This window comes from Callorhinus ursinus, unplaced genomic scaffold (genome assembly GCF_003265705.2).
Source record: "Callorhinus ursinus isolate GAN/ISIS: 27379988/994484 unplaced genomic scaffold, GSC_fseal_2.0 scaffold12, whole genome shotgun sequence".
Taxonomy (NCBI): Eukaryota; Metazoa; Chordata; class Mammalia; order Carnivora; family Otariidae; genus Callorhinus; species Callorhinus ursinus.
The window spans coordinates 22233542-22258908 of NW_027397074.1; the positions used below are offsets into that span (position 1 = coordinate 22233542).

The 25367-nt window shown below is 38.4% G+C and overlaps 1 protein-coding gene across 11 annotated transcripts in view; it reads left to right on the plus strand.

Annotated features, from left to right (window-relative positions):
• Positions 1-11486: 11486 nt before the first annotated feature.
• PPP1R9A (protein phosphatase 1 regulatory subunit 9A) overlaps positions 11487-25367 on the plus strand; it is a 321553-nt gene continuing 307672 nt past the window's right edge. For 9 of the 11 annotated variants that reach the window (XM_073898835.1, XM_073898838.1, XM_073898839.1 and 6 more), the window contains exons 1-2: positions 11965-12086; positions 13811-15442. In XM_073898835.1, coding sequence (XP_073754936.1) covers positions 14048-15442 — 1395 coding nt within the window. In that variant the 5' untranslated portion in view covers positions 11965-12086; positions 13811-14047. Of the gene's footprint in view, positions 11640-11964; positions 12087-12339; positions 12547-13810; positions 15443-25367 lie in introns of those variants that run through there. The other 2 variants (XM_073898837.1, XM_073898836.1) reach the window with 2 other exon arrangements.

The window sequence follows — 25367 nt, forward strand, 5'->3', positions numbered from 1 at the left end:
TTTTTTTAAAGGCTGAACAATATTCCATTGTATGCATATACCACATTTTCTTTATCCATTCTTCTGTTGACAGACATTTAGGATGCTTCCACATCTCAGCTGGTATGAATAACACTACAAGGAACATGGGTGTGCACATCTTTCTTCAAGATTCTATTTTCAATTATTTTGGGTAAATACCCAGAAGTGGGATTACTGGAACATTCAGTAATTCTATTTAAAAAATTTTGAGGAACCTCCATACTGTTTTCCATAGCGGCTACACCGGTTTACATTCCTATCAACAGTGCACAAGGGTTCAGCTTCTTCACCGCCTCAGTAACAATGAGAATTTTCTTGTTTTTGTTTTTGTTTTGATAATGGCTATTCTAATGGGTGTGAAGTGATATCTCAAATGTGGTTTGATTTGCATTCCCCTGATGACTAGTGATATTGAGCATCTTTTAATATGTTCATCAGCCATTTGTATATCTTCTTTGGAGAAAAGGAGGCGTTTGCTCCTTTTGAAATTAACTTTTTTTATTGTTGAGTTGTAGGAGTTATTTATTTATTTTATTATTATTATTTTTAGGAGTTCTTTATATATTCTGGGTACTAACCTCTTATCAGATACATGGTTGGCAAGCATTTTTTCCCATTCTGTAGGTTGCTTTTCACAGTTGAATGTTTCCTTTGCTCCACAGAAATTCTCAAGTTAATACAGTCGTATTTGCCTATTTTTGCTTTTGTTATCTGTGCTTTCAGTGCCATATCCAAGAAATCATAGCCGATTCTAATGTCATGAAGATTTCCCCATATGTTTTCTTCTAGGAGTTTTATAGATTCAGGTCTTAAGTGTTTAGGTCTTTAATCCATTGTGAGTTAATTTTTGTATATGATGTTAACATAAGGGTCCAACTTCATTCTTTTGCAGCTTTATAATTCTATTTTCCCATACCATTAGTTGAAAAGACATCCTTTCCCCCTTGTGCAGCCTTGGCACCTTCATTGAAGATCATTTGGTCATATGTATAAGAGTTTAATTCTGGATTCTCTATTCCGTCCCATTGGTCTATAGATCTTTTTGCCAGTATCATTCTATTTTGATTACTGTAGCTTCATAGTATGTTTTAAAATCAGAAGGTGTGAGGTCTCCAGCTTTGTTTTTCTTAAGGTGAAATCACACTTTTAACAATGAAAATTGACTATGAGACAATCATACTTTTAACAATGAAAACTGGCTTTGAGAAAGTACTCTGTGTCAGCCTCTCATGCATTTTTATCTAGTATGGTAGGGACAGCTTCCCATTGTGTAATGAAACTGTGTAGTATTACCTACTACATCGTAAGCAGTGTTTGTTTTTATTTGTAGGGTATTTGTTGTATAATAAGTACTAGAATATTGTTAACTGATACTATGACAATAAAGACGTGCCATTAAAAATGACAAACAAAAGAAACACATAAATTATGCATCAAAATTAATGTTGTCTTCTCCCAAGCACATGCTTTTTCAAATAATGCTAAGAACTATCCTTTGGAGCTCCCCTTTCATTATGAACTAGCCTCTGATCTAGTCAATGAACTACTTAATAAAACTGGATTTACTACTTACATTTTTCATATCATACTTAACTACGAATGACTTTAGATTGTTTATAAACATCAAATTCTGTTTCAAAGAATGAAGACATTCATTAAGTAGACTTAAGAAATTGATTTGAGGTAAGAATTGTTTGGATACAAATAAATTTTGGATATATTTGTTTAAAAATCACTCACATTGCCTGATATATACTTATTTATGTATATAAAAAGTTCTGACTAATTGTGAGACATCTTAGAAAATAAATAAAATGACAAAATCAAGTGTTTACAGAGATTATCTGCCCATGGGTACCTCACATATTCCCTTCTAATGTTTTAGGTATGTCAAATCAGGCAAAGAATTACTTGTATATATGTGTTTATCTTCACTGCATTCCAAAAAGAATTTTAAGCACGGTGTAGGTAACTTCAGCCCAAGTCACAGGTTCTGCAAATCCCAATACAGAGTGAAATTATTGGCCTAATGTTTTGATACTTTGATGAAACATATTTTTAATTTCCAATTCTGTTTACTTATGGTGTACAGGTTCTCACATAACTGTAAAAATCTGAATTACTCCACTTAGTTTTAGCTTACCAGGTCTTAGGCTATAATGAGAATTAGCCCTGACCTATATGTCTAGTATGATAAGAGTACCATTCAGTGGTAGACAACAGTGTTAATCAATAAAATTAACTCGATTTGAAATATGGGAATCATACTTGATCTAGGTAATTAATTGTACGGTTGTGGACTTTATTATAGATTAGTCAAAGATTTTTTTCTTACAGCTTTATTGAGATATAATATATATACCATATATCTCACCCATTTAAAGTGCACCTATCGAAGTGCTTTAGTATACTCATAAGGTTGTGGGATCACCACCACAAAGTTTAGAACATTTGTTATCCTTTAAAAGAAACTCCATACCCATTAGCTATCACTCACCAGCATCACCCCCCCCTCCAGTCCCAGCCTTAAGCAACAGCTAATCTAATTTCTGTCTCTAAAGATTTGCCTATTCTGACATTTTGTGTAAATGGAATCCTGCAATATGTAGCCTTTCGTAATTGACTTCTATCATTGAGCTTAATGTTTCAAGCTTTACCATGTTGTAGCATGTATCAGTACTTCATTTCTTTTGGTTGCCAAATATATTCCATTGTATAGATATACAATATTTTATTTATTTATTCATCCTTTGATGGACATTTGTGTTGCTTTCCCATTTTGGCTATTTGTTAATAATGGTGTTATGAACATTCTTGTGTAGAGCCCAAAGGTTGTTGACTAAGTGTTTGAAAATAAAGAAGGGGAACCTTATGGATGTCTGACACTGTAAAAAGAACATTATGCTTCAACAGAAAACTATACATTGTTTAGATCACATTCCTTCAGGTATCTGATTCTAGATTTTCATTGTCATTGAGCTATTTTATAACTCTTTAAAGAGTAGGTGGCTGATAGCAATGCAAAATAATTCCCGTGTATAGACCTATAAATTCTGTCAGGTAGAGGTTCACCTGCCTTCCTCCGTTGCTGGGGAACAGGCCATTTTTGCTTTCATGTAAACATTAATTTCAATATTTCTGATTTCTAAATGTGTGTTTTTTAAAAAAATTATCTCTCTTGAATTGGTTGCAATATCTTGCCAGTTTACTCATTAATGAATTAAATAAAAACATTAACACATTCTTATTTTTAAATCTGTATGGGAGTCATGATTTTACTTTTTTGAAAATGATCTTTCAACAACATGCTCAATATTTGCCTGCTTCCAAAACTTCTGCATTTTCTGATGGAATTAGAGTTTCAGTGGCTCTGAGAAGTATCCACCAGTTGGTCAAAACATTTCTGAATTCTCAACAAAGGTAGCTAACCTATCACTGTACTCTCGAATTTAAATACATTCTGTCTAAGAAATTAAAATTTTCCTGTGTAGTTTTGAAGTTAGAAGAAAGTTTTGAACAGAAGGACTCAAGGAGTACCACATTTGTAAGTTTTTCTAGCCTACTTGGATTGATGGAGAGAGCCAATCAGGACAGTAACTACAAAGCAATGGTTGTCATGATTTTCTTAACCAAAAAGCTAGGAGTAGACTTCCGTAACCAAAACCATAGCAGGGAAGATGGAGTAGCATGGTTTCTGATACCTCCTACTCATGGTCCCAGAAGCTTCCCCACATAAATGACAACACTCTACACAGCAGTAACCAAATAGTGATTCAGGAATGAGAACTGTAGGTATATACTAGACATCAGCAACTTATTAGATTCTAATATGAGTTACATCATCTAGTTAGTGTTTCCCAAACATCCATCCTCAGTCCAGCTGCACAAAAGTATCACCTTTGGAACATTTTGGAATTTACTAGATTCCACCCTTAGAGATTTTTACTAGGAGGGCTGGCATACAACCCAGGCGTTTAAATTTGATCGAGCTCTCTAGGTGATTCTGATTTTCTTTTCTTCTTTTAACTTTTTTTTTGAAGATTTTATTTATTTATTTATTTATTTGAGAGAGAGAGAGACGGAGACAGAGATAGCGACAGAGAGCATGAGAGAGCATGACAAGCTGGGAGGAGAGGGAGAAGCAGGCTCTCTGCTCAGCAGGGGCTTAATCCCCGGACCTGGACCTGAGCTGAAGGCAGACGCATTAACTGACTGAGCCACCCAGGCGCCCCTAGGTGGTTCTGATTTTCACACAAGGTTTGGAGCCAGTGGATATGATACTGCTAACAAAGAGAAATACTTTCTAAATTTTGCAATATAATTTATGTGTTTTCTTATATTGTTCTCCAAGCATTCCTTAACAAGCCAAGGGTAGCTAACGTTCATCGTTCATGCCTCGCACTAGGCAAGGGAATTAAATCCAGATAATCAAATTTTCTTATGAGCAAGAATATAGCAGAGTCTTATTATTTAATAAAGATTCTATAAGCCACACACCTGGTTTCTTTTGGACTTAACTAATATACCAGGCATTTACTTTTTTTCTCTTAATTTTTAAATCCTACCAAGAACTATTCAAAATCGGTTGTGTGTTTGATTTCTGCATGATAAGCCTAAAAGATAGTAATTTCTAAGAAACATTTTGCGTCAGTTCTGAATTGTTTGTTTTTTATATTTTTTAGGTTTTACATACCCAAACACATGGTCAGAATCTTGCAGGGAAGTCTTACCTTCCATAGTTGGAGAAAATTTTACTTAGAGCAAAATAAAAGTCATTATAGTATGCATTGACCTTGTGATTCAAAAATTTCAGAGAAGCGATCAGAAAGGTTTCAGTGAGGTGATGACTATGTACAAATACTTTGGAAACTGTGTCTCTATGTAAATATGTAAGTTTCTGGGTCAGCACTCATCTGAAGATGAGTATCTCAGTGTCAATTTTAAGCTTAATGTTAGATTTTTGAGGGTACATTTGCTTTCAGAAAATAAAGCTACAACACATAATAAATGACTATTTATTTATGCATCTAAATGCCTCATTTGGCCTTGGTCCAACTCTCCTCTGGATGAGCATGTGGTAGTCTATCATTTGGTTGTATGTAGCTGGCTTTGCTTAATCTCTGAGGCTCTTGAGATGAGCTCAACTTATGAATTTGCAAAATATGTATACTTTGCTAAATTATAGCACACTGTACTTAAATACATGAGAAAATATTCACGTTTCACAAAATCATGTCAGAGTAGCTTGTTAAATTCTAGAGCAAAGCAAAAATTCTTTAAATATCCACAAAATTCAGTTTCCTTCCCTTTAAAGCTACAACAGGTCAAATTCACATTCCTGGCAAAGATCATACCTTCTTTTTGTTTTGTTGAAACTGTAGTATTTAACTCCCTTCTAAAAATTTAATTAATATCAGCTCAATTTCATCTCACCTTAATGTGTTTGTTTCTGTTCTCAGTATCATAAAATATGAATTTCATTTCCTTTGAGGATGAAGCTAGGTATTAGGCAGTTTTCAACTGTTCACTATGCTGTTTCTGTAGTCACAAAAAAAACAAGATAGATTCTTGTTTAAGTTTTTGCCACAATTCAATATGGGAAATAATAGCATATTGCCTTTTTTGCATGGACATATACCACCTTGGTGTCCATGGCTTTCTTCTAAAAGGGAATAAACACTTGGCTTGTAAGGCAGAGAATTATTAATGTAGAATCAAACAGTATTTTTCCTCAATTAGATAAAAATCAAGAGCAGGATTAAGATACAAGATTTTCTGGACTAACTGGTTTCTTTATTTTAACTTATACAAATACATTTTTTAAAAAACTACAATCTCCTAATTTCAGTTTGAAAGTTTTTTTCTTCTTCTAATAATACCAAGAAAGCCCAGAAAGCATGTGATCCATCTACACATTTAGAATCTAATCAAAGACACTAGTTGAGTGAAAAAATTTGTCATGGCTTAATCAAGAAACTAACTCTAAGGCCAGCAACACTTCCAAATACAATACAGCGCTGGGTACTATCCTAGGACATGATCAAGAGTGTTGGTTGCTCTAGATCTGCCCACTAATTAGGATAAGTACTTGTTCATTATTCATCCAATTCAAAAACTTAATGGTGTAGAAACATGTAAGGCATTATGATATATTTTCAAACTTCATTTTAAAATAATGGTAGTTGATAAAAGTCTATGCCGGACATCAAGATTACAGCTAAGAACCTATGGAAAATGTACTAACAACTCAGAACAAAATTTTTATTATTTCTTTTTTTTTTAAATTTATTTATTTGAGAGAGAGCGCCGGGCGTAAGGGAGAGGGAGAGGGAGAGAAAGTCTTAAGCAAACTCCAAGCTGAGTGGGGAGTCTGACTTGGGACTCAAACCCATGACCCTGAGATCATGATCTAAGCTGAAACCAAGAGTCTGGTGGCTCAACCGACTGCGCTGCTCAGGCAACTCTTGTTATTTCTAAAAGCAGATAATCACATCTACAAGTTAAATACTAGAGGGTTTTTTTGTTTTGTTTTGTTTTGTTTTCCTTTTAAGTAGGTTCTATGCTCAGCGTGGAGCTCAGGGCTTGAACTCATAACCCTGAGATCAAGACCTGAAGTGAGATCAAGAATCAGATGCTTAACTGACTGAGCCAGCTAGGCACCCCTAATACTAGAGTTTTAAAAAAAATGTTGTTTTTTATAACTTGGATTTTATACCAAATGGAAATATAATGGACCTCCTCAAGGTCTAGTTCTGTTACTAGAACCAGAATGGAAATGGAAATAAAATCAAAGAAATTTCCTTTTTAATTGCAGACAAACAGGGGTGTTTATTTATTAACTTTAATAATTAATCCACCAAGGCTAATGCCATGGAATAGAGAAGCTACTGACATACCTTTGTTATTCTTTGATTCCTTTCTCCATATTTTCACAACTAAGAGTGTTTTGGACAACTCTTTCCTCCAACAGTTGTGTGCAAACAAGAGCTATGCTATCAAATAGCTCAAGAAATAGGCTTAGCATTTCTAAGGTAAAAGAATAATGAATATGAATTCCAGCAAAATGTTTTCAATTTGAATCTCAATTTGACACTTTGCTAATTGTTCTTTCAGTGAAGGATTACCATGCCTCTCCCATTTTGTTTCTGATTTGAAATATGAAATTCTTCTGAAGCAGAGTAGACAACATGTCAATCCCAAAGATGCACCCAAAGAGTTCAGGTGCACTTTGTGGGTGGAGGATTGGCAGATAGAATACCACCACCAGAATCCTTCCGCCAGAGGAGCTAATCTGCTGAAAGTAAAACGGACTTCTGTAGAGACAGATAAACACCTCACACTTGTTTTTAAACATGCAATTTATACCATTATAAAACTGAAAACTGAGAAGAATGGTTATAGCAGCTGTTGTTTCAAACTTAAAAGCAGTGGCAGTAATGAAAACATCATACCAATGTCTAGTCCAATAAAACTCTTGGTTTACTGTGTTTTGTGTGGGCAACCAAATAAAGTAAAAATAGGGAAAAAAGAGAAGATGCAGCATGTTGACCTAAACACATTGTAAATCTACTGAACTATTTTTGTAGAGCTAAGAAATTAATAGCAACTTAAAAAAAGACTTTAGGAATCCCAGGAAGTTCTATAGTTTGTTACTTTCAAAAAAAAAAATAAGTACGTAAACCCATCACGAGCCGACTTTTAGGCTGAACAGCCAAGATACTGGATGTATTGTAGAATGAGAAATGGATCAAGATGATGGTATAAATTTTCAGTGGCATGCCCAAGTCATGAATGTAGGTAGAAAGCAATGCTGAATCTTATCAATTTATTTGGGCAGAAATGACACCTTCTAGATTAGAAAAATCTGTTTATTGATTTAAGCTTAATTTCATAGCTAGTAACACAAAATCAGACTGATCATAGAGCTCTCTGATGTATTCTGAATGTAAGCCTGAGGACTCTATCACTATTTTACAGAAATATATTTCATCTCTACAATGGAGTGTCTGCAAAATACCAAAAGACTAAAACACTGTAAGACAGACTTAAATTTTTACCCTTAAATAGGGATGGTTATTTTAAAAGATGGACCTTTAAGATACCTGAATACCAACATTCACGTCTAAAGGAGACAAAGCACTGTGGTATTTGCAAATGTGAAATAAGCAGTCATGAATACACTTTTGGTAACCAAGTTGCTTCATTACTATCAACACATTTTTCTTATTAGTATTGGTAAAGAAATAGTAGTAGGAGTAAAATATCCTTTTATGCTAAAGCTATGTGTAAACTTACTTATACAAATTGCTCTTCCATTACTTTGCATATTCCATAAAGAAATTATTGTAGACCTTTAACTTTGTTCTACCCTTTTCCTTCCATAACCTTCTGTTAACATACAATCAGCCAGGTGCCTTCCTGCATTAAATTATGGAGTGATAGGCAGTCTTCAGGCTTAGCTTAGTTAATATTACCTAGTCTTAAAAATTTGACTGAGGCTTGATGTAGGCTTAATTTTATAACTGCACCTAATATTTCACTTATACTTGTGAATAATATAATTCTTTGACTAGTTACTCAGAATATCCATTATGAGAACTTTAAAGACATATTGAGAAAACCCCTAAAACAACATAGAATACATTTTGTACTTATTTATTTATTTATTTATTTGTTTGTTTTAGAGAGAGTGTTTGAGCAGGAGGGCCTGAGGTTGGGCTCGATCACATGATCTGGAGATCATGACCTGAGCTGAAGTCAAGAGTCTGCCACTTGACCAACTGAACCACCCAGGTATCCCTACATTTTGTGCTTTTTATCTACTAGTCTTATGGTCCATTTTTACTAATAATGGCATTACTGATTACAAAGGAACTAAGAATAACAGTCCACAGTATTCTCCAGGACTTATAAAAGAAATCATATGGGAAAATCATCTCCCAATGCATTGTACTTTGTATACCATGCATGTCAATACTAAACATCACCTTTTACACCCTAACACTGCTCTAGCCCCTTTCCGACTGGAACATGCAAACCTTATGACCTTATATTCTCAATACATTAATGATCTATTGAACTAAGTTTTAACCCTTATAAAGTCAATATACTTTTTTTAATTTATAGAAATGCAAATGTTGTCTAGGATAGCACTGTCCAAAAGCAATTTCTGTGATGGAAATGTTCTGTATCTACACTGACTAACTAATAGGGTAGCCACTAATAGGGTAGCCACTAACCACTGAGTCCTTCAAATGTGGCTTGTGGGACTAAAGGAACTGAATTTTTAATTGTATTTAATTCTAAGTAATTTATTTATTTTATTTTAATTTTTTTTAAAGATTTTATTTATTGGGCGCCTGGGTGGCTCAGTTGGTTAGGCGATTGCCTTCAGCTCAGGTCATGATCCTAGAGTCCCGGGATCGAGTCCCGCATCGGGCTCCCTGCTCAGCAGGGAGTCTGCTTCTCCCTCTGACCCTCCCCCATCTCATGTGCTCTCTCTCTCTCTCTCATTCTCTCTCTCAAATAAATAAAATCTTAAAAAAAAGGTTTTATTTATTTATTTGACAGAGAGAGACACAGTGAGAGAGAGAACACAAGCAGGGGGAGTGGGAGAAGGAGAGACAGGCCTCCTGCTGAGCAGGGAGCCCGAGTCGGGGCTCAATGTGGGCTCGATGTGGGGCTCTATCCCAGGACCCTTGGGATCATGACCTGAGCTGAAGGCAGACGCTTAACGACTGAGCCACCCAGGCGCCCCTAATTCTAAGTAATTTAAATAGCCACATGTATTGGATTAGTACTGGTCTAGTAGACCCTTGAAACGGATGAGTGGTAGAACTGGAAAGTACATTGTGGGCAATCAAAAAAATCTTAAAATTATCAGCATTATGTTTTAAAAACTCTGTCATTCATTCCTTCAGTATGAATTTATCCAGAAGTTTAACATAAAAAAAAAAGAAACCCAAAGCAACCAAATTCTTTAGGTTGCTTTTCTGTATGAATCATCTTTTTGCAAAGAGGTGTAAGACTGATTTTATTGCCAACTCTGCCCCCTCTTCTACAGACAGAACTCAGTGATTAGGTTTCTTGCATTTATTTAGGTTATTCTCCTAAAAAACATGGTTTCCATACTGCAAATAAATGACAGGAACTTTTCCACTAAATTATCCCAGACAGCACAAATGTTCTTTCCAAAACTGGAGACTGGAACCACAGCCCCCTCACATTGCCTGCTACATCTGTTTATGCTTATAGAAGTGACATCCACTTTGTAGACAGAGAATGCCAATTTCTTGGGAAAGCACCCAGAATTTGGTGAGCTTGAAGAAAAAACGTCACCGTTCAAAATAAATGACACTTAGAATTGAGTAGCTACAAAGGCCTTTTGAAATGAAGTGAGCAGAGATTTTGCTCCTAGAGTATAGATTCTGTATACAGACTTGCTGGAGTTCATATCCAGCTACAATCATTTACTAGTTGATAACGCTACAGGTAAGTTACAAAACCTAAACCTCAGTTTTCCCATCTGGGAAATGCAGATAATAATAGTTCTGTTGGGAAAACTTGTTTAAGACTTTGAAATGGGCAAATATCACTGGGTGTCCTTTCAGTGGAAGGCTGGATGTTACCTACAGGACTCTGGTTTTTTTTTGTTCTACAGGAGTCTGCACCTTGACCTTTGACAAGGCCATTTTACTATTTCATAGGCTGTAGAAATTAACAGTAATGTAAATGTTCTTATCTATAGAAATGCAAAATTACTTTGTTTTTTAGATACCATTCCTTACTTTCCTGTAGAACAGATAATTCAAAACATTTCATTTTTGCGCCTTATAGAATATTAACCAGTTTTGCCTCCTTACTGATTGTCCATAAAGTCTGCTTTTCACATCCTTGTTGGAATGGGTTGTAACATTTTGCGATTCGCTCCCTAATTAATGAGTCAAATGATATTTGACACATTTTTATTTTTATTTCTATGAGAGTTATGGTTTTCGCTTCTTGAAAAATTATCCTTTAGTCATTTATGGAGTCTTTGGGAGGATTGGTTTAAAGGTCCACACTGACTGTCATGATCAGTTTTATATTTTGCCGCAAGGCTGTAACACTTCTGGTGTCTTTTTGGGGAGGGGAGCAAGGGGGATTGAGCAATGATAAAAGCGGGAGGGTGGGGGGTCTGAAAAACTCCATCTCGACGCGAAAGTCAGAAGACCTCCTCATCCTTTTCCTTTTAACAGTGGAGACTTGAGGTCAAGGTGGGTGTTAGGCGGGGCACAGTGGCCTGTGTGTTGGCCTTCCGGGCCTGGAGAGTGGCCTGGGGTTTTAGATGCCCTCGGGTCATGAAGTTCACTGCAGACTTTGAGGGGGCCCAGCAGTGAGCCGACCGATATCCCAGTTTCCGCCGAACCAACCCCCGGAGCAGCAAGGCGGCCGGGGCCCAGAAGGGCAGGCCGGGGAGGCCCCTTGCCCACGGCCGAGGGGGTGGGGCGGCCTCGCCTCGGGCCGGTGCTTTTCGCCCTCCGTTGGCCGCCAGAGGCTCCCTCTCTCTCTCCCTCTCCTGGGATTTTGCTGCCGGGCTCCCTCTCTCTGCGGCCCTAGAGTTAATCCCATCAGCCGAGGTGAGGCACCTGTTACCCTGGGCCTTCCTCACCCCCGCGGCCTCTCCCCGCACTACACCCCGGCTCCCGGGCGGCCCAACCGGCCCGGCGCGGGTAACGGCACGTGGGCCAAGCCCCTTCCGCGCCGGGACCCCCCGCCCCAGGCCGGCCCGCGTGTGCGAGCGTGTCGCGGCCCGGGCCGCCGTCCGCCCGCAATGGCGTTGGGCAGCGCCGCACGCCTCCCGGGGCCGCCCGCCGCGGGCTGGGCGCGCGTGGGGGCCGCGGCGCGAGTGGAAGCGGCCGCCGCAGCCGCCCTCCGCGCTGCGCCGTGAGCGGCGGGTGGAGGGGCGCCGAGCCGGCCGGCGCGGAGAGAGCCGCGGCCACCGTGGGGCGGGAGGCGCCTCTGAGGAAGGGGGGGTGGGAGCCGCGGCCGCCCGACCCTCCCCGCTGGCGGCGGCTCCCGCTCGGGTAAGGGGGAGGCTGTGCGCGGGGCGAGGAGTTGGGGAGGGTGGAGATGAAGAGGAAAAAAATCGGGACGTACAAAGGCTGAGTTGCAGGCTGGGGGTGGGGGTGGGTTGTGGTTGGGGAGCGATAGGGTGAGGATCGGAGGCATTATCAGTGGGATCTATTGTTTCCTGGCACGTTGGGAGGAAAAACAAAGGGATTTATTATCATTACCCTGTAATTTTTTTTTTCTTTTTCTTTTTTTTAATGTGGCCAGGGAGCTCGGCTTTCCCCGTGCTACACGGGGAACCGCCTGGCAGCCGCCGGGAGCCGCAGCCAATGTGTTAGGACTTCAGGTGCTTTTTGGCACAAAGCTAGACTGCGACCTCCTACCATAGCGCTTGGCGTCACCTGCTCTCCCGGCCCTGCCCCGGGGCCGAGGGATTGCGTCCCGAACCAGGCTTGGGAACCGGCTGCCTCTCAAGTTGGTGTTATTTATGTTTGTCTTTTGTGAGGGCAGGTTTTGAGTCCCCCGGCGGCCCCATCTCCCCCGCCCCCGCCCCCCTCGGGTTCGAATTGGCCGGGGGAGGGAGTGGGGTGGCTATGTAGAGGGGGGAGGGGAGGGTGTGTAAGGCTTCAACAAATGTCAGGGGACAAGGAGATTGTCGATGCTTTACCAAAAAACAGGCACCACACTCTCAAGCCTTTCTTGTTTGTCTGCATGGGCCATGCATGCGTGCTGGGCCAGAAGCCGAGTTCGGAGGCGGTTTAAGTCAAAGTGTGTGCTTCCTCAGCTGATTGTGCGTGAGGGTGATATGGCTCGGCCTAATATTAAAAGACAAAACAAAGCAACAAAAAGCAAAATGAAAAATCTTTAGAACTACATTGTCTGCGCCTCAGCAGATCTTGAAGTATTTGATTACTGGTATAGGGATATAAAATCCAGCTGTGGGCTAGTGGAGACCAGCAAGCATGTATTGCGTTGCGTTTTGAGCTTGTAGTAAGTTAGAGGCAAGTGGGAGTAAACAAATCAGGACTATGAAAAGAGGTTTTATGTGATATTTGCTTTCTGATCGTCACGTTCTCCTGCATTTATTCCCATGATAATCTACATCTCACTCTATAATCCACTCTTAGGAGACTTCCAGGTATTGGATGTGAGTTCACTTAGAGTGAAACTTATTTTCATTTAAGAACTTTCTTCTGCTTGTTTTGGTCTGAAAAATGTACTAATGTTGCTTTGGGGATGCTGTAAATGAGAATATTGGACTAGAGAGAGTGAAATAAGCCTCTCTAGGCATCTTTTGGACTTTGGAAACATAGAATCCAAACTTTTAATTGTGCTTATACAGAAAGAATAAATTCTGCCTGATGTGGAGCATCCCAAATGAAATTCATTTTTTTCTGAACAGTTTGATGATGTCTTAAAGATCTGTGAACTGCTGTTTTCTTTGAAGGTCATTCACAAAAGCAACAGAAACTTAGGCTAACGAAGTGTACTTGTACTTATGTGTGACTTGTGTATTAGTGTGTGATTTCTCTAGGGATCTCCAAATTGTGTTTGAAACATTTTTGTTACCGAAGACCAATCAGAGGTATAATGTGGTTTTTAAATTCCCATTCCAATAAGGAATTTTTTTTTCTGTTTGACATATGGCAAAGCCACTTTGAAAAGTGTATTATTAATTGACGAAACTTAAGTTTCAAATAAGTAAATGAATTTAGAAATTCATTCTTTTCTATTACAGATGAACCTCTAGTCTTGCTTTGAAAAAGCCATTTTGTGTAACTCTTGACTGAATAATTTCCTAATACACCTGTTGGGAGGATCACTGATACAGTATGCCATTTGAGAGGTACTTTTTCTTGACCAAATACTGGTGATTAGAGAAGAGAGGTGTTTTGTTTTTGTTTTTTGTTTTTTTGTTTTTTGTTTTTTTTTTCCTGATCATTATGAACATTGGCTTTTCACCCCTGAAGTAAAAATGTTGAAAACCGAGTCTTCAGGTGAACGAACCACTCTCAGAAGTGCCTCTCCTCACAGGAATGCTTACAGAACTGAGTTCCAGGCACTGAAAAGTACCTTTGACAAACCCAAGGCAGATGGGGAACAAAAAACAAAAGAAGGTGAGGGCTCCCAGCAGAGCAGGGGGAGGAAATATGGCTCCAACGTCAACAGAATTAAAAATCTATTCATGCAGATGGGTATGGAACCCAGTGAAAATGCTGCAGTCATTGCCAAAACAAGGGGGAAAGGTGGACCTTCGTCTCCGCAGAGAAGAATGAGGCCCAAAGAATTTCTGGAAAAAACAGACGGCTCAGTTGTTAAGTTGGAGTCCTCCGTTTCAGAACGAATCAGTAGATTTGACACAATGTACGATGGCCCTTCATATTCTAAGTTCACAGAAACTCGGAAGATGTTTGAGAGAAGTGTGCATGAATCAGGACAAAACAACCGCTATTCCCCAAAGAAAGAGAAAGCTGGAGGGAGTGAACCTCAGGATGAATGGGGTGGCTCGAAGTCCAACAGAGGCAGTACCGATTCCTTGGACAGCCTTAGCTCCCGGACAGAGGCTGTCTCCCCAACTGTGAGTCAACTGAGTGCAGTATTTGAGAACACCGATTCCCCCAGTGCCATTGTTCCTGAGAAGGCAGAGAACAACGAATACTCCGTGACTGGGCATTACCCCCTGAATCTACCACCTGTTACTGTTACAAATCTTGACACCTTTGGTCACCTTAAGGATTCGAATTCTTGGGCTCCTCCAAGCAAACACGGTGATGATGCAGAGGATGCTCAGAAGGGTTATCCAACTCCAGTACCAGAAGTGGCTTTGAAAAGTACCTCTTTAGCCCCAATGCCCAGTGAAGAGACACAGCAGAGCAAGGACGCCGAGGACTCCACATCTAACCAAGAGACTCCTGTCGGGATTGACAGAGACGTTCCTGAAGAACCTTGTGCTGAAAATAAGGCAATGCCCGAGTCTGAAATCCCTTCACCACAAAATGAACCTTTGGAAGACGCCGAAGCTAATTTAGTTGGGAGTGAGGCAGCAATGCATCAGAAGAAAGACCTTGCAGGTGGTGATTTTACTTCTGCTGATGCTTCTGGATCCAGGTGTGGAAAGGAAGTACCTGAAGATTCAGGTCATTTTGAGAGTTCCCATGTTTACATGCACAGTGACTATAATGTATACAGGGTAAGATCCAGGTATAATTCAGACTGGGGAGAGACAGGCACTGAGCAGGATGAGCAGGAAGAGAGTGATGAAAACAATTACTATCAACCTGATATGGAATACTCGGAAATTGTTGGATTGCCAGAAGAAGAAGACATTCCAGCAAATAGGAAAATTAAGTTTAGTAGTGCTCCAATTAAGGTAAGTATGTTTTCTCAGTTTGTTTTTGAAGTTTTTTCTAAGTTTTGTTTGGTTTTGTTTTTTAGTATTTGGGCCTAAATGTATTTAGAATAGCTTTGACAACTATAAGGAATTCACGGTTGTTGATATACACATGTTGTCAAGTGATTTTAAAAGTTTGGGAGATGTCCACGTATTTCCTAATATGCTTTATGGTTGCTTAAACCAGTATTGACTAATAGTAAAGTTGAGGAAGTTTGGGGATTGTGAGATACATTCCAATGGACTGGAGTATGAATAATATGAACACTGAAAACCAGGAGTGTTAGTTTGAAATAGAATTACCTCTTTAACTAGTTTCACTAAAAGTCCCCATAAGTAATAAAATTTTCTGAATCTGGACACTCTAGGTTATGAGGCATAATGTACAGTGAGAGAGTTATGGTTGACCTTGAAATAATAGTCTTTATTTAATTGCTTAAAAAATCTGAATTATCTTTTCCTTAAGTGTAAGTGGATTGTGAGGAATGTAGGAACTTACTTTTTTTCTTTTTTGTACTGCTACTTAGTAGTGAAAGTTTGATTCATGGAAATATCTTAGCGGACTTAAATACTTTAATTGGAAAGCTGTGACTGTGAGTAGCTTTGGGTTCCGAATTTGTGATGTAGTCCTGAAATGAAATTTTATGAAAGGAAATTAAATTGATTTGTCATTCATGTCTGTGTTTTTACCTCTTAAAAGCTGGATAAATGCCATTTGAATTCAGATGCTCTATTCTAATGACTTCACTTAGTTAACATTTGGTGTAGAAGAAATAGCAGAATGTACATCAGTAGCGGGTGGTGAAACATTATTAGCTGATAATGGCGGGAGGGGCAGGAGGTGGTGGGTTGAGTAGCACAGTCTCCTGGAGTGCTTTTTCAAAGTGTACTTGCCCATCAGCCTCCGTCCTAAGGTCTGGCATGCCCTCCTAGGGGAATCTGAAGGGTTGTGGTGGTAGAATGTGTAGTTTGAAACCACTTTCTAGGGACTCCTAGCTTGTCCAGTGTGTATATATGATAGACTTGGAATTTGATATGGTATCTTTTAAAAGAATCTGAAATCACCGTCTGTTGTTATTTCCATCTTTTGAAACTTCCATATAAGGCTGTAAGAGAGATAATTTACAAAGCAAAGAGAAATTTGACTTTGCTTTAATTATGAAATACTAATTTGAAATAAAGTAATAATCTGTGAAATTATTTATAGGTGTTAGTAGGCAGACTTTCATTTCATTAGTGTAAGACAAAAGTTCTGCACCAGAATGGGCCATGCCAAGTTACACTACTATGTTTAAAAATAGCTAGAGATGTGAGTGTGGTTTCTGAGTAAGCTAAGTTTCTTTGCTATGTTTTCCCTCTTTCCTTTGTGAACCTCTTCCCTCTACTCTCCCCCCCCCCCCCGCCGCCCCATTCTTGGGCTCTGTCTTTAGAAGTGTCTTTTCTTCAGGCCTACCCAGAGAGCTCCTTAATTTCACCATGCATGTTCCCTTTCCAAGTGCTTTCCTTTGAACATCCTTTTTCTGCCCCTTAGGAAGAAAGCAATAAGATTAAATTGTTTCACATTGAGCAAGGCAGGAATCACTGAAATGAACTCTTCAAGGAGTTTGTTAAAACCAGTGACTAACTCCCTAATGGGGGAATAGCAGCTTACAAAAATTTATCAAGTAGAACACTACCCACTCAACCAAATGGGGCACCAGCCTTGTATTTGGGTCCCGTGCTGCACAAAATGTAATGCACGGTGATGGGTTTAATGCATTTTAAAGGATTTCTCATTGAAATATGGCTGTTCGTTGGTGAACAAACCAGGTTTGGGGTATGATATTCTGAAATTCAAGTGATTTTTTTCCTACCATTGCTTATAACAAAAAGCATTTTGCCTTTTAATTTTCATATAATAAACTATTTTATATAATAAAGAATGAAATAGAGTACATACATATAAGTTGTAACACATTTTATCAAGAACATAGATCAAGCATAAGGTTTGTGAAACAAAGATAATGCACCAGGTTTTATAGGCAGTTAACAGTACTAGTTGAAGTGGATTAAGTTTGCAAACAGAAGATTCATTCTTAGCCTGTGTAATGAATAAGACAATTACTCTTTCTTGTTGTTCTCATTGTTTAACATGTGAGTGGATTCACTTGGAAATTTGGAGAGCTACTTTTCTACTGGTGCTGGTGATGGTAGTGTTTAGATTATTCTCCAATTAAGATTTTTGCCTCAGAGGGTGGTAATAATGAAATTCAGCAAGTGTTTATTGAAAGCTTATCATGTGTCTGTGCTCATGCTGTTAGATGTAGAAGACACACAAATCTGTAATGTTACCTCTTTCTTAGGTGAGCTGATGAAGTCAGTTCTCCAACAGTTGGTATTTAAAACCCATGTAAAAAGTCTGAAAACCTGTGCTGAAAAGTCTAATGTCCTATGAGGACTGTAACTGTCCTTGGCTGTGCTAAATGCATGGATTGAATAGGATTTGATAGACCATTTGGAAGGGAATACGCTGAGCCATTCCCTATGTTATGTTTTCTTATTCTTTTTGTAAAGATTCACTTGTGGAATGGGAGATTATGATTTCCAACCTAAATCTTTTCTTTCGAAATTTAAACATATCCCTCTTTCAGCAACCATAGGTTACATACTCTTTATAGAAATGATCTTTAGAACTTTTATATTCTTTTCCTGATATTCTCTCATCTTATTCACTAGAGTAAATATTCTCAACATTTTTAGACTTTCATTTTACATCTTGTTTATGATCTTTGTGTGTGTGTGATCATTTCCTCAGTTTTTATTTCAGTTCTTCTATAGTTGTTTTAAATAGATACTTTCCTAAGATGTCTTAAATCTGGACCTAGAAAAGCATCAAAATGATAGCTGATCTTTCCTGTGTAGCATATTACTTATACATAATTGTTGGTGACATTTAGAAATGGATTGTTTCTTAGTGGATAGATTGATGTGTTTCACAGTGTTGTGGAAAATTAGACTGGGATTGATTAATAATGGAAAATATAAAATCCAAGTTTGAGACACGGAATGAGAGAGTGTTATGAACCAGGCTAATTAGAGATGTGGAATTACGCCTTCATTCTCAGGAGTTTCTCAAAACGAAGAGATTGAATTAATTAGATTTGCTTTAAATGAATCCAGGAGAGAAGGGGTGATATTTTTCATTATTGTTCTCTATTTATTCGGAACATTTACTGAGCCCTTACTATGTGTGGGGAACAGTGCAATATACAATAAAATGTAATAAATACATAAAATGACTGGAGCCGATCAGGTGAGCAACTTGCTAGGAGGTGGAGAGTGGATAGCCCATTAAGGATGCCTCTCAGGCTATTCTGCTGAACCGTTTTTGGATGCTCTTTCTAAGGTCCCTGCAACCTTTTTAAGGCAGTCATAACCCTTTCTCTGTTTCTGGGACCCTTATGTCCTTTGGACAGATGTTCTTGAAACTTAGCATAGAAGAAAAAGGGTATTTTCCTAATTCCCTTAGCAAGAAGGAGATTGCAGGGTTAATGTTAAGTTATGTTGTGCTGTATTTTTCTGAGTGTTTTCTCCAACTGTGTGGAGCTTTACAGAGCTGGGGTTCCAAGGAGAATCACCAAGGGCAGCAGTGCTTCTCTAAATCTTACATGATACTTGTTGAAAGTGGGTCTCTTAGCATTCTCTTTCTCTTTTGGGGCTCTGAGTTGGTACACAGGGCATATATGAGACCTTTTATTCGGGATGGTGTTCAGAGTATAGTTCTGAGATCCAAATTTCTGTCATTCTCTTTCTTCAGATAGTCTTGCTCAGTGCTCTTAAACTTTAGTATGCTCATGAATCACCTGGGGTCTTTAAAAATGCAGATTTCTGATTCAGTAGGTATTTTGGGGGAAATCACCTGGATGCAAAGGTTAGCCTCCAAGTACACCACTGGCTTTCCCACGGGTTATGGAATAGGCTCAGCAAATTAAATATTTGAATCACAGTATTTATCAAATCAGTTTAAACAGCCAGAAGCAAGAGGAAAGCCATGGGGAAAGTTAACACAGCTAAGGTGCAAAGGTTGGAAGGACCACACGACCTACGACCTGAGGCCCGGGTATGCAATATTCCTATGTCCCGACCTTCTCGCTTTCACATCACCCTTCCCATTGTGGGTGTGGTTATGAGGACCACAGTTGATTTTGAGCAAGGGCTCCAGATACTAATAATCCCCTCAGCTCATGATATCATGATATTTGCTCTACAGACGAGAGAGGGTACAAGTACACTTACACACAGCTGTAGCTTTGCCAGTTTCCCTGGGTTTTCTTTGTGTTTCTTGGGACAGGCACCTGCGGGTCTGGAATAAGACCAGGCTGGGTGTCCTCGGTGGGTGGCTGATACGGAGATGGCGTGTCTGGCAGTCCAGAGATGGCACGATGATGACTTGGTCATTCCTTCCTTTCCTTTCTACAAGTGAACCTCTTGTTTGTTCCATCATATTTTCTATTTTGGAATGTCTGACAGCTTACTAACTTACCTATTTTTAACATATCTTAAGAACTTGGCCTTCGTTTTAGAAGCTTATAAGCTCTTATTATCTGTATCTATTGAGCCTCGGAGTGTTGCCTTTACCTCCTAAGCTGTTAGGTTACTTACCATTAGTGACCATCACTTAATGAGTTTCATCCATCCCATTTGTTTTCTTGACCTTTATAACAGAATTTAATATTCTTCAGTCATAGAGCAAATTCACAAACAGTAGGTCTCAGGTGAGATCGTGCATTCCTAAAAAGATGTCAAGTGGGTGCTGAGGCTGCTGGTCAACAGGTCGCCGTTGGGAATATGATTGTGAAGTACAGTTTTCTCACTTCTGAAAGGAACTGGTCACAAAATGTTGGGGAAGCTCCTTTAACACGTTCTTTCCAGATTGGTCTTCTGTAGCTGGTTGTGTGGCATTGTGTTCTTTGAAGCTGACACAGGTGTAAAGTTGTAATGTGCGTGATGGTTGTGGATACAAGAGTGGATTATGATCCCTAAATACATAAAAAATTTGAGTCATTAAAATGTCACACCCTAGACTCCTGTGTTAGACCACACAAGGGTTTTATACAACAGTATAAGTTTTTAATTATAAAAAACAGGAGGAAGAAGTTCTTGATAGACTCCGAAATTCCATTTCCTTCATTTTTTTGGAAGCCTAAATTAATAAACTAGAGAGAGTATAAGGATTGTTGTCTTATTTCTTTGTATTTGGATAACTTTGATGTCATAACATTTAAATTGGACTTCCTTTAAAATTCTGATGTCTTGTAACCTATGGTTTATAACCAGGTAAATATATCAGATATTTTACTGTACTGTACAAATTTAATATACAAATATTTTAATGTACCCCTTTTCTAATATTGAGTGTGTGTACTAACACCTCTTCTCTATTTTACTAAATGCTGGTTATTTGGTATTCAAAAAAGGGTTCTTTTCTGCAACAAACTATTATAGATGTTTTCTGGCACTTATTTGTAGTAGAAAGATACAGTTTTTTGTTTTTTGTATCCTCCATAAATTTTTGTCTTCCCCTCTAAACTTCCTCACACAGGACACGGGTTGTTGGGTTAGTGGAGTTTAAAGGGAAGAGGCTGTATTTAGGGGAAAATAACCTTCTGTTATCCACACCTTGTTTACCTTATTAACCCAGTTACATGCCCATCAGTAGTAATCTGATTTAAATCTCATCTGCATTAGATTTTTTTGCAACATCTTCACCACTCAAGGACAAAAAAAGGTTTTGGAATTTCTCTAGAGAGGTATGGTTAGCTATGGGATCATTTCTCTATAAACACAACAAGCATTGGTATATTAAACTCTGAATATCATTTCTTGGTTTTTGTGCCGTTATTCAATTTACTTAATATTCTTTTCTTAATATTCTGTGTTCTTCCTTTCTGGATCTGCTTCATTTTTGTTCTTTTGCTTCGTTGTATTCTACAGTTCTCATTTTAAATGGGAAGAGAGTATTCATATTTTTTCTTCCTGGTCACTTAAAAATTTTCCCCCTGGTTCTCATTTCTTCATTTCGGTTTGTGACATAGATACTTACAGATGAAAAATCCTTCAAGGTAATCTAGTGTAATTTTCCCCTCACTCCAGTTAGCTCTTGAAGAGCACATTGCTGACAGATGATCATTCGGCTGCTGCTTTAATAATTCCACCTTTGGGAGTTTATTATTTTGCAAGGTGAGAGGAAAGTTAGAAGGAGGGACACCCTGTGTGTGTGTGTGTGTGCGCGTGCGCGTATGTGTGCGTGCGTGTGTGTAGTTGTACAGCATTGTGAATGTGCTTATTTTCATTTATTTTTAATTTGCAGTTTTTTATTGAGATAAAATTCAAATAACATAAAATTCACCATGCAATTCGATGGCTTTCAGTATATTCACGGTGTTGTGCAACCATCACTATCATCTAATTCTAGAACATTTCCATCCCCCTAGAAAGAAACCCTGTGCCTCTTAGCAGTCACTCCCAGTCCCCCTTCTTCCTGCATCCTCTGGCAAATACTAATCTACTTTCTGTCCCTATAGATTGCCTCTTCTGGACATTTCATATAAATGGAATCGGGGCATGCTTTTTGAAAGGAATGTAGGATACACAATGAGTGTGACTTGCGATATGGTAAAATTTAAGATACCCTGAGGACAGCAGACTATAGCGGAGCCTAAGGAGCAGGGGCAAAAGAATCTTCCGGGTGCTGACATGGTCTAAAGATCAAGTGACAAGATGTGGGAGCAACAGATACTGTCTGTCCCTTATGCAGTTTCGTGGAGAGAAGAAAACAAAACAAAACAAAAAAACAAGCCAAGGCGACAGCAGGGTCCAGGAAGGGATGAGGGTATTTGAAAACTGAGGAAGAATGGTGCCTGTATTGAAGAGGATGGTTGGAATAGCTCCCTTGTGAGGGACACTGACTTCCCTGCATGTAATCTGAAATTGCTACTGATGGAGCCTAAGTGTTTGCTTCAGTGCAGGGCTATCGTTAAAGGCACAAATAACACTAATGCTGATTTCATGTTTACATTGCTCTTAGCACGAGGGACCCTTGTCCTTCCCTGATGATCTGATCAGCTTCTTTCCATCCTACTGCTCTTACGTTATTGCTTTCATTATTCTTTTATGTTCATCGGGATTGTTCAGAGACAAACTTCACTCTTTATCTTTAAAATTCTTCCTCATTATTCAATATTTTAATACAGAGTTCATATGCCATACTTGGCTGTTATCGTAATGTAATCACTTATGAGATGAGTAATTTGGGGCAGGCATTCATTTAGTTTATTGCATGTTATTTACTGAAGCATAGTATCTATATTGCTATTAAATAGTATTAACTGGTAATGAAAGTAACACAAAGGGTGACTTGGTATTCTGTAAACTTGACAAATTGCCTCTTGAGGCCTTGGCTTTCTTATTTGTAATGGAGGCTATCTTGTAAAAGACCTCTTCTCAGCTTTAGCCTCTTGTGATTCTCTGATTATCTCTTAAACAGATTTGTACGATAAGTACCACTATCATAAATATTTGTGCTGTTATTTCAAAGGGAAATGGACATCTTTTGTTGCAGTGTGGAAATGAATTTATATTAGTTGCTCTTGAGAATGTTATTTATGCTGTAAATTATAGTTTAAAATGATTAAAGTTTTAAATCCAAGGGAGCACATTTTTATACAGTGGCTTTTGAGAGCAACTCAACTTTTGCAAGTATGGGTTGAACTATATATTAAACACCCTTCTGAGGAACCTAAGAATAAAGAAATGTTTTGTGATATGGTTGCTGACATATTAATTGCTTCACTCCCTTTTGTTCTGGAAATAGCTTCATAGCACAGTTCAACATGATTGAGATATTGATATTTTTTTTTTTGCAAAATTCCTAATTTTTCAGTCTAACTTGCTCTCTCACGCATCTATTCTTACAAAAAGGACAATGAATCAGGCAGAGTATAAAGACATCTGGGAATTTTATCTTTCAGGAGGAGGAAAGTTTTGTTCTTCACTTACTTAATCTATTTTCAGAGGGATTTAAGAAAAACTTTCCCCTATATATTTATGTATCAGGAAAAGTGGTTTTAAGTGAAATGTCTCATAGACCTGTTAGTCTCCTCTCTTTAAGTCAGATAATGAGTTTTATTTTGGGGAAAGCTGATCCTCCAAGTTGTTTTCTCTACCAGCTGAAATACAGTGGGCTAGATTGGAACACGTAGTGGTTGGCAAGGATCTAAAAGATAAAGAGTCGTGATTATGGAGGAGTGACTGGGCGAGAGGCTTCCCGAGTAGCTCTTTGTGGAATTTTCCCCGTGATGCTTTTGGACTGGCATAACCTTGAGAAACTGAGTGACTCTGTGCCTTCAGGTCTGTCACTGTACAGTGGGGTGGACCCTTCTCTTTCATCCACTTAAGAGCTGCCCTCCAAAAATTACTTTTTACTTATGTTCCTCTTTCCCAAAAGTATGTCAGGATAAAGTTCCACGGGGGGTACATTCATGCTTGGAAATTTGTCTAATCTTGAATACAAGGATTTTATTTTATTTTATTTTTAAAGATTTTATTTATTTATTTGAGAGAGAGCATGAGGGGATGGGGAGGATCAGAGGGAGAGGGAGAAGCAGGCTTCCTGCTGAGCAGGGAGCCCGACAGGGCACTTGATCCCAGGACCCCGGGATCATGACCTGAGCCGAAGGCAGACGCTTAACTGAGCCACCCAGGAGCCCCAGATACAAGGATTTTAAATTGTACTCAAAATCAGAGGTACCTTTTCAGGGTTTCGAAGAGTTTTCCTTCCACTGTAAGGGACCTCAGTTGAGGAGAGGGGAAAGCCGGTTTATTGGTTGTTATTTAAGATCAACTTGTGAGTCGGTGCTGTATTGATGGGTTCTTTTACCAGTCACTTGTTTCAGATAAAATGGATGTGCAAAGTTGTTTCGTAAAGAAAGAAAAAGACATAAATTCACACTCGCACTTTGAATCAACTGATACATATATACATATACTTTTAAAAGAACCCATTTCTCAGGGGGGATGGCAAAAGTCACTGTAGGGTGTTTGACTATCACCTTGTGCACCTATACCTAAGATGTATTTATTTTTAGAAGTTTCTTCTGTAGGTAGAATAATAAAATGCAGTAATTTAAGTTGTGCATGACTTATTATATAATATACTATGCCCAGAGCACACATTTCCTCATAGAAATTTTAAGATTGGGCGCTAAACATTAAACAAACACACAAACAAGCCTTATGAACACAAAAACTGAATCAGAAGTGAAAATCTACAAAATAATATGGAAAGCAGAATACAAGACTGATGATAACATAGAGCAAGTCTTCACTGACTTTTGATATATGTGCATAACAGTATATTAGCATTAAAAAGGAATTAACCCTATATGTAGTTTTTTGTTCAGGATCTAGAATTATCTGTGATTAGTATAGATTTCTAAAAATAAAATTATTGGCTAAAATATTTTAAAGCTATTCATACATACCACCTGAATTATTATTTAGAAAGGTTGTATGAGTTAATAATTAGCATTACATTGGAATGGTTTTCTCACAATCCCTGCACCAATAACTTGGTGTTATTTATATGCTTTATAGTTTTCAGTTTGGTGGGTGAAGAACGTCTCTCATACATTCTATGATTTATGCTGACTTATTGATGAGGTTAAATGTTTTCATGTGTTTACAGGCCATTTTTGGATATGAGTTCTGAGTTGTTTTTATGGTCAATGTGTTTTTTTGGTCAGTGACTGTTGGTAAGGAGTACATCAGAGTTGTTATTTGTCTTGGTAGAAAGTTGGTAGAAAGAACTGACATGTCTAAAATAGTCATAATACATAAATGTCATAATAATTATGATATATGCATG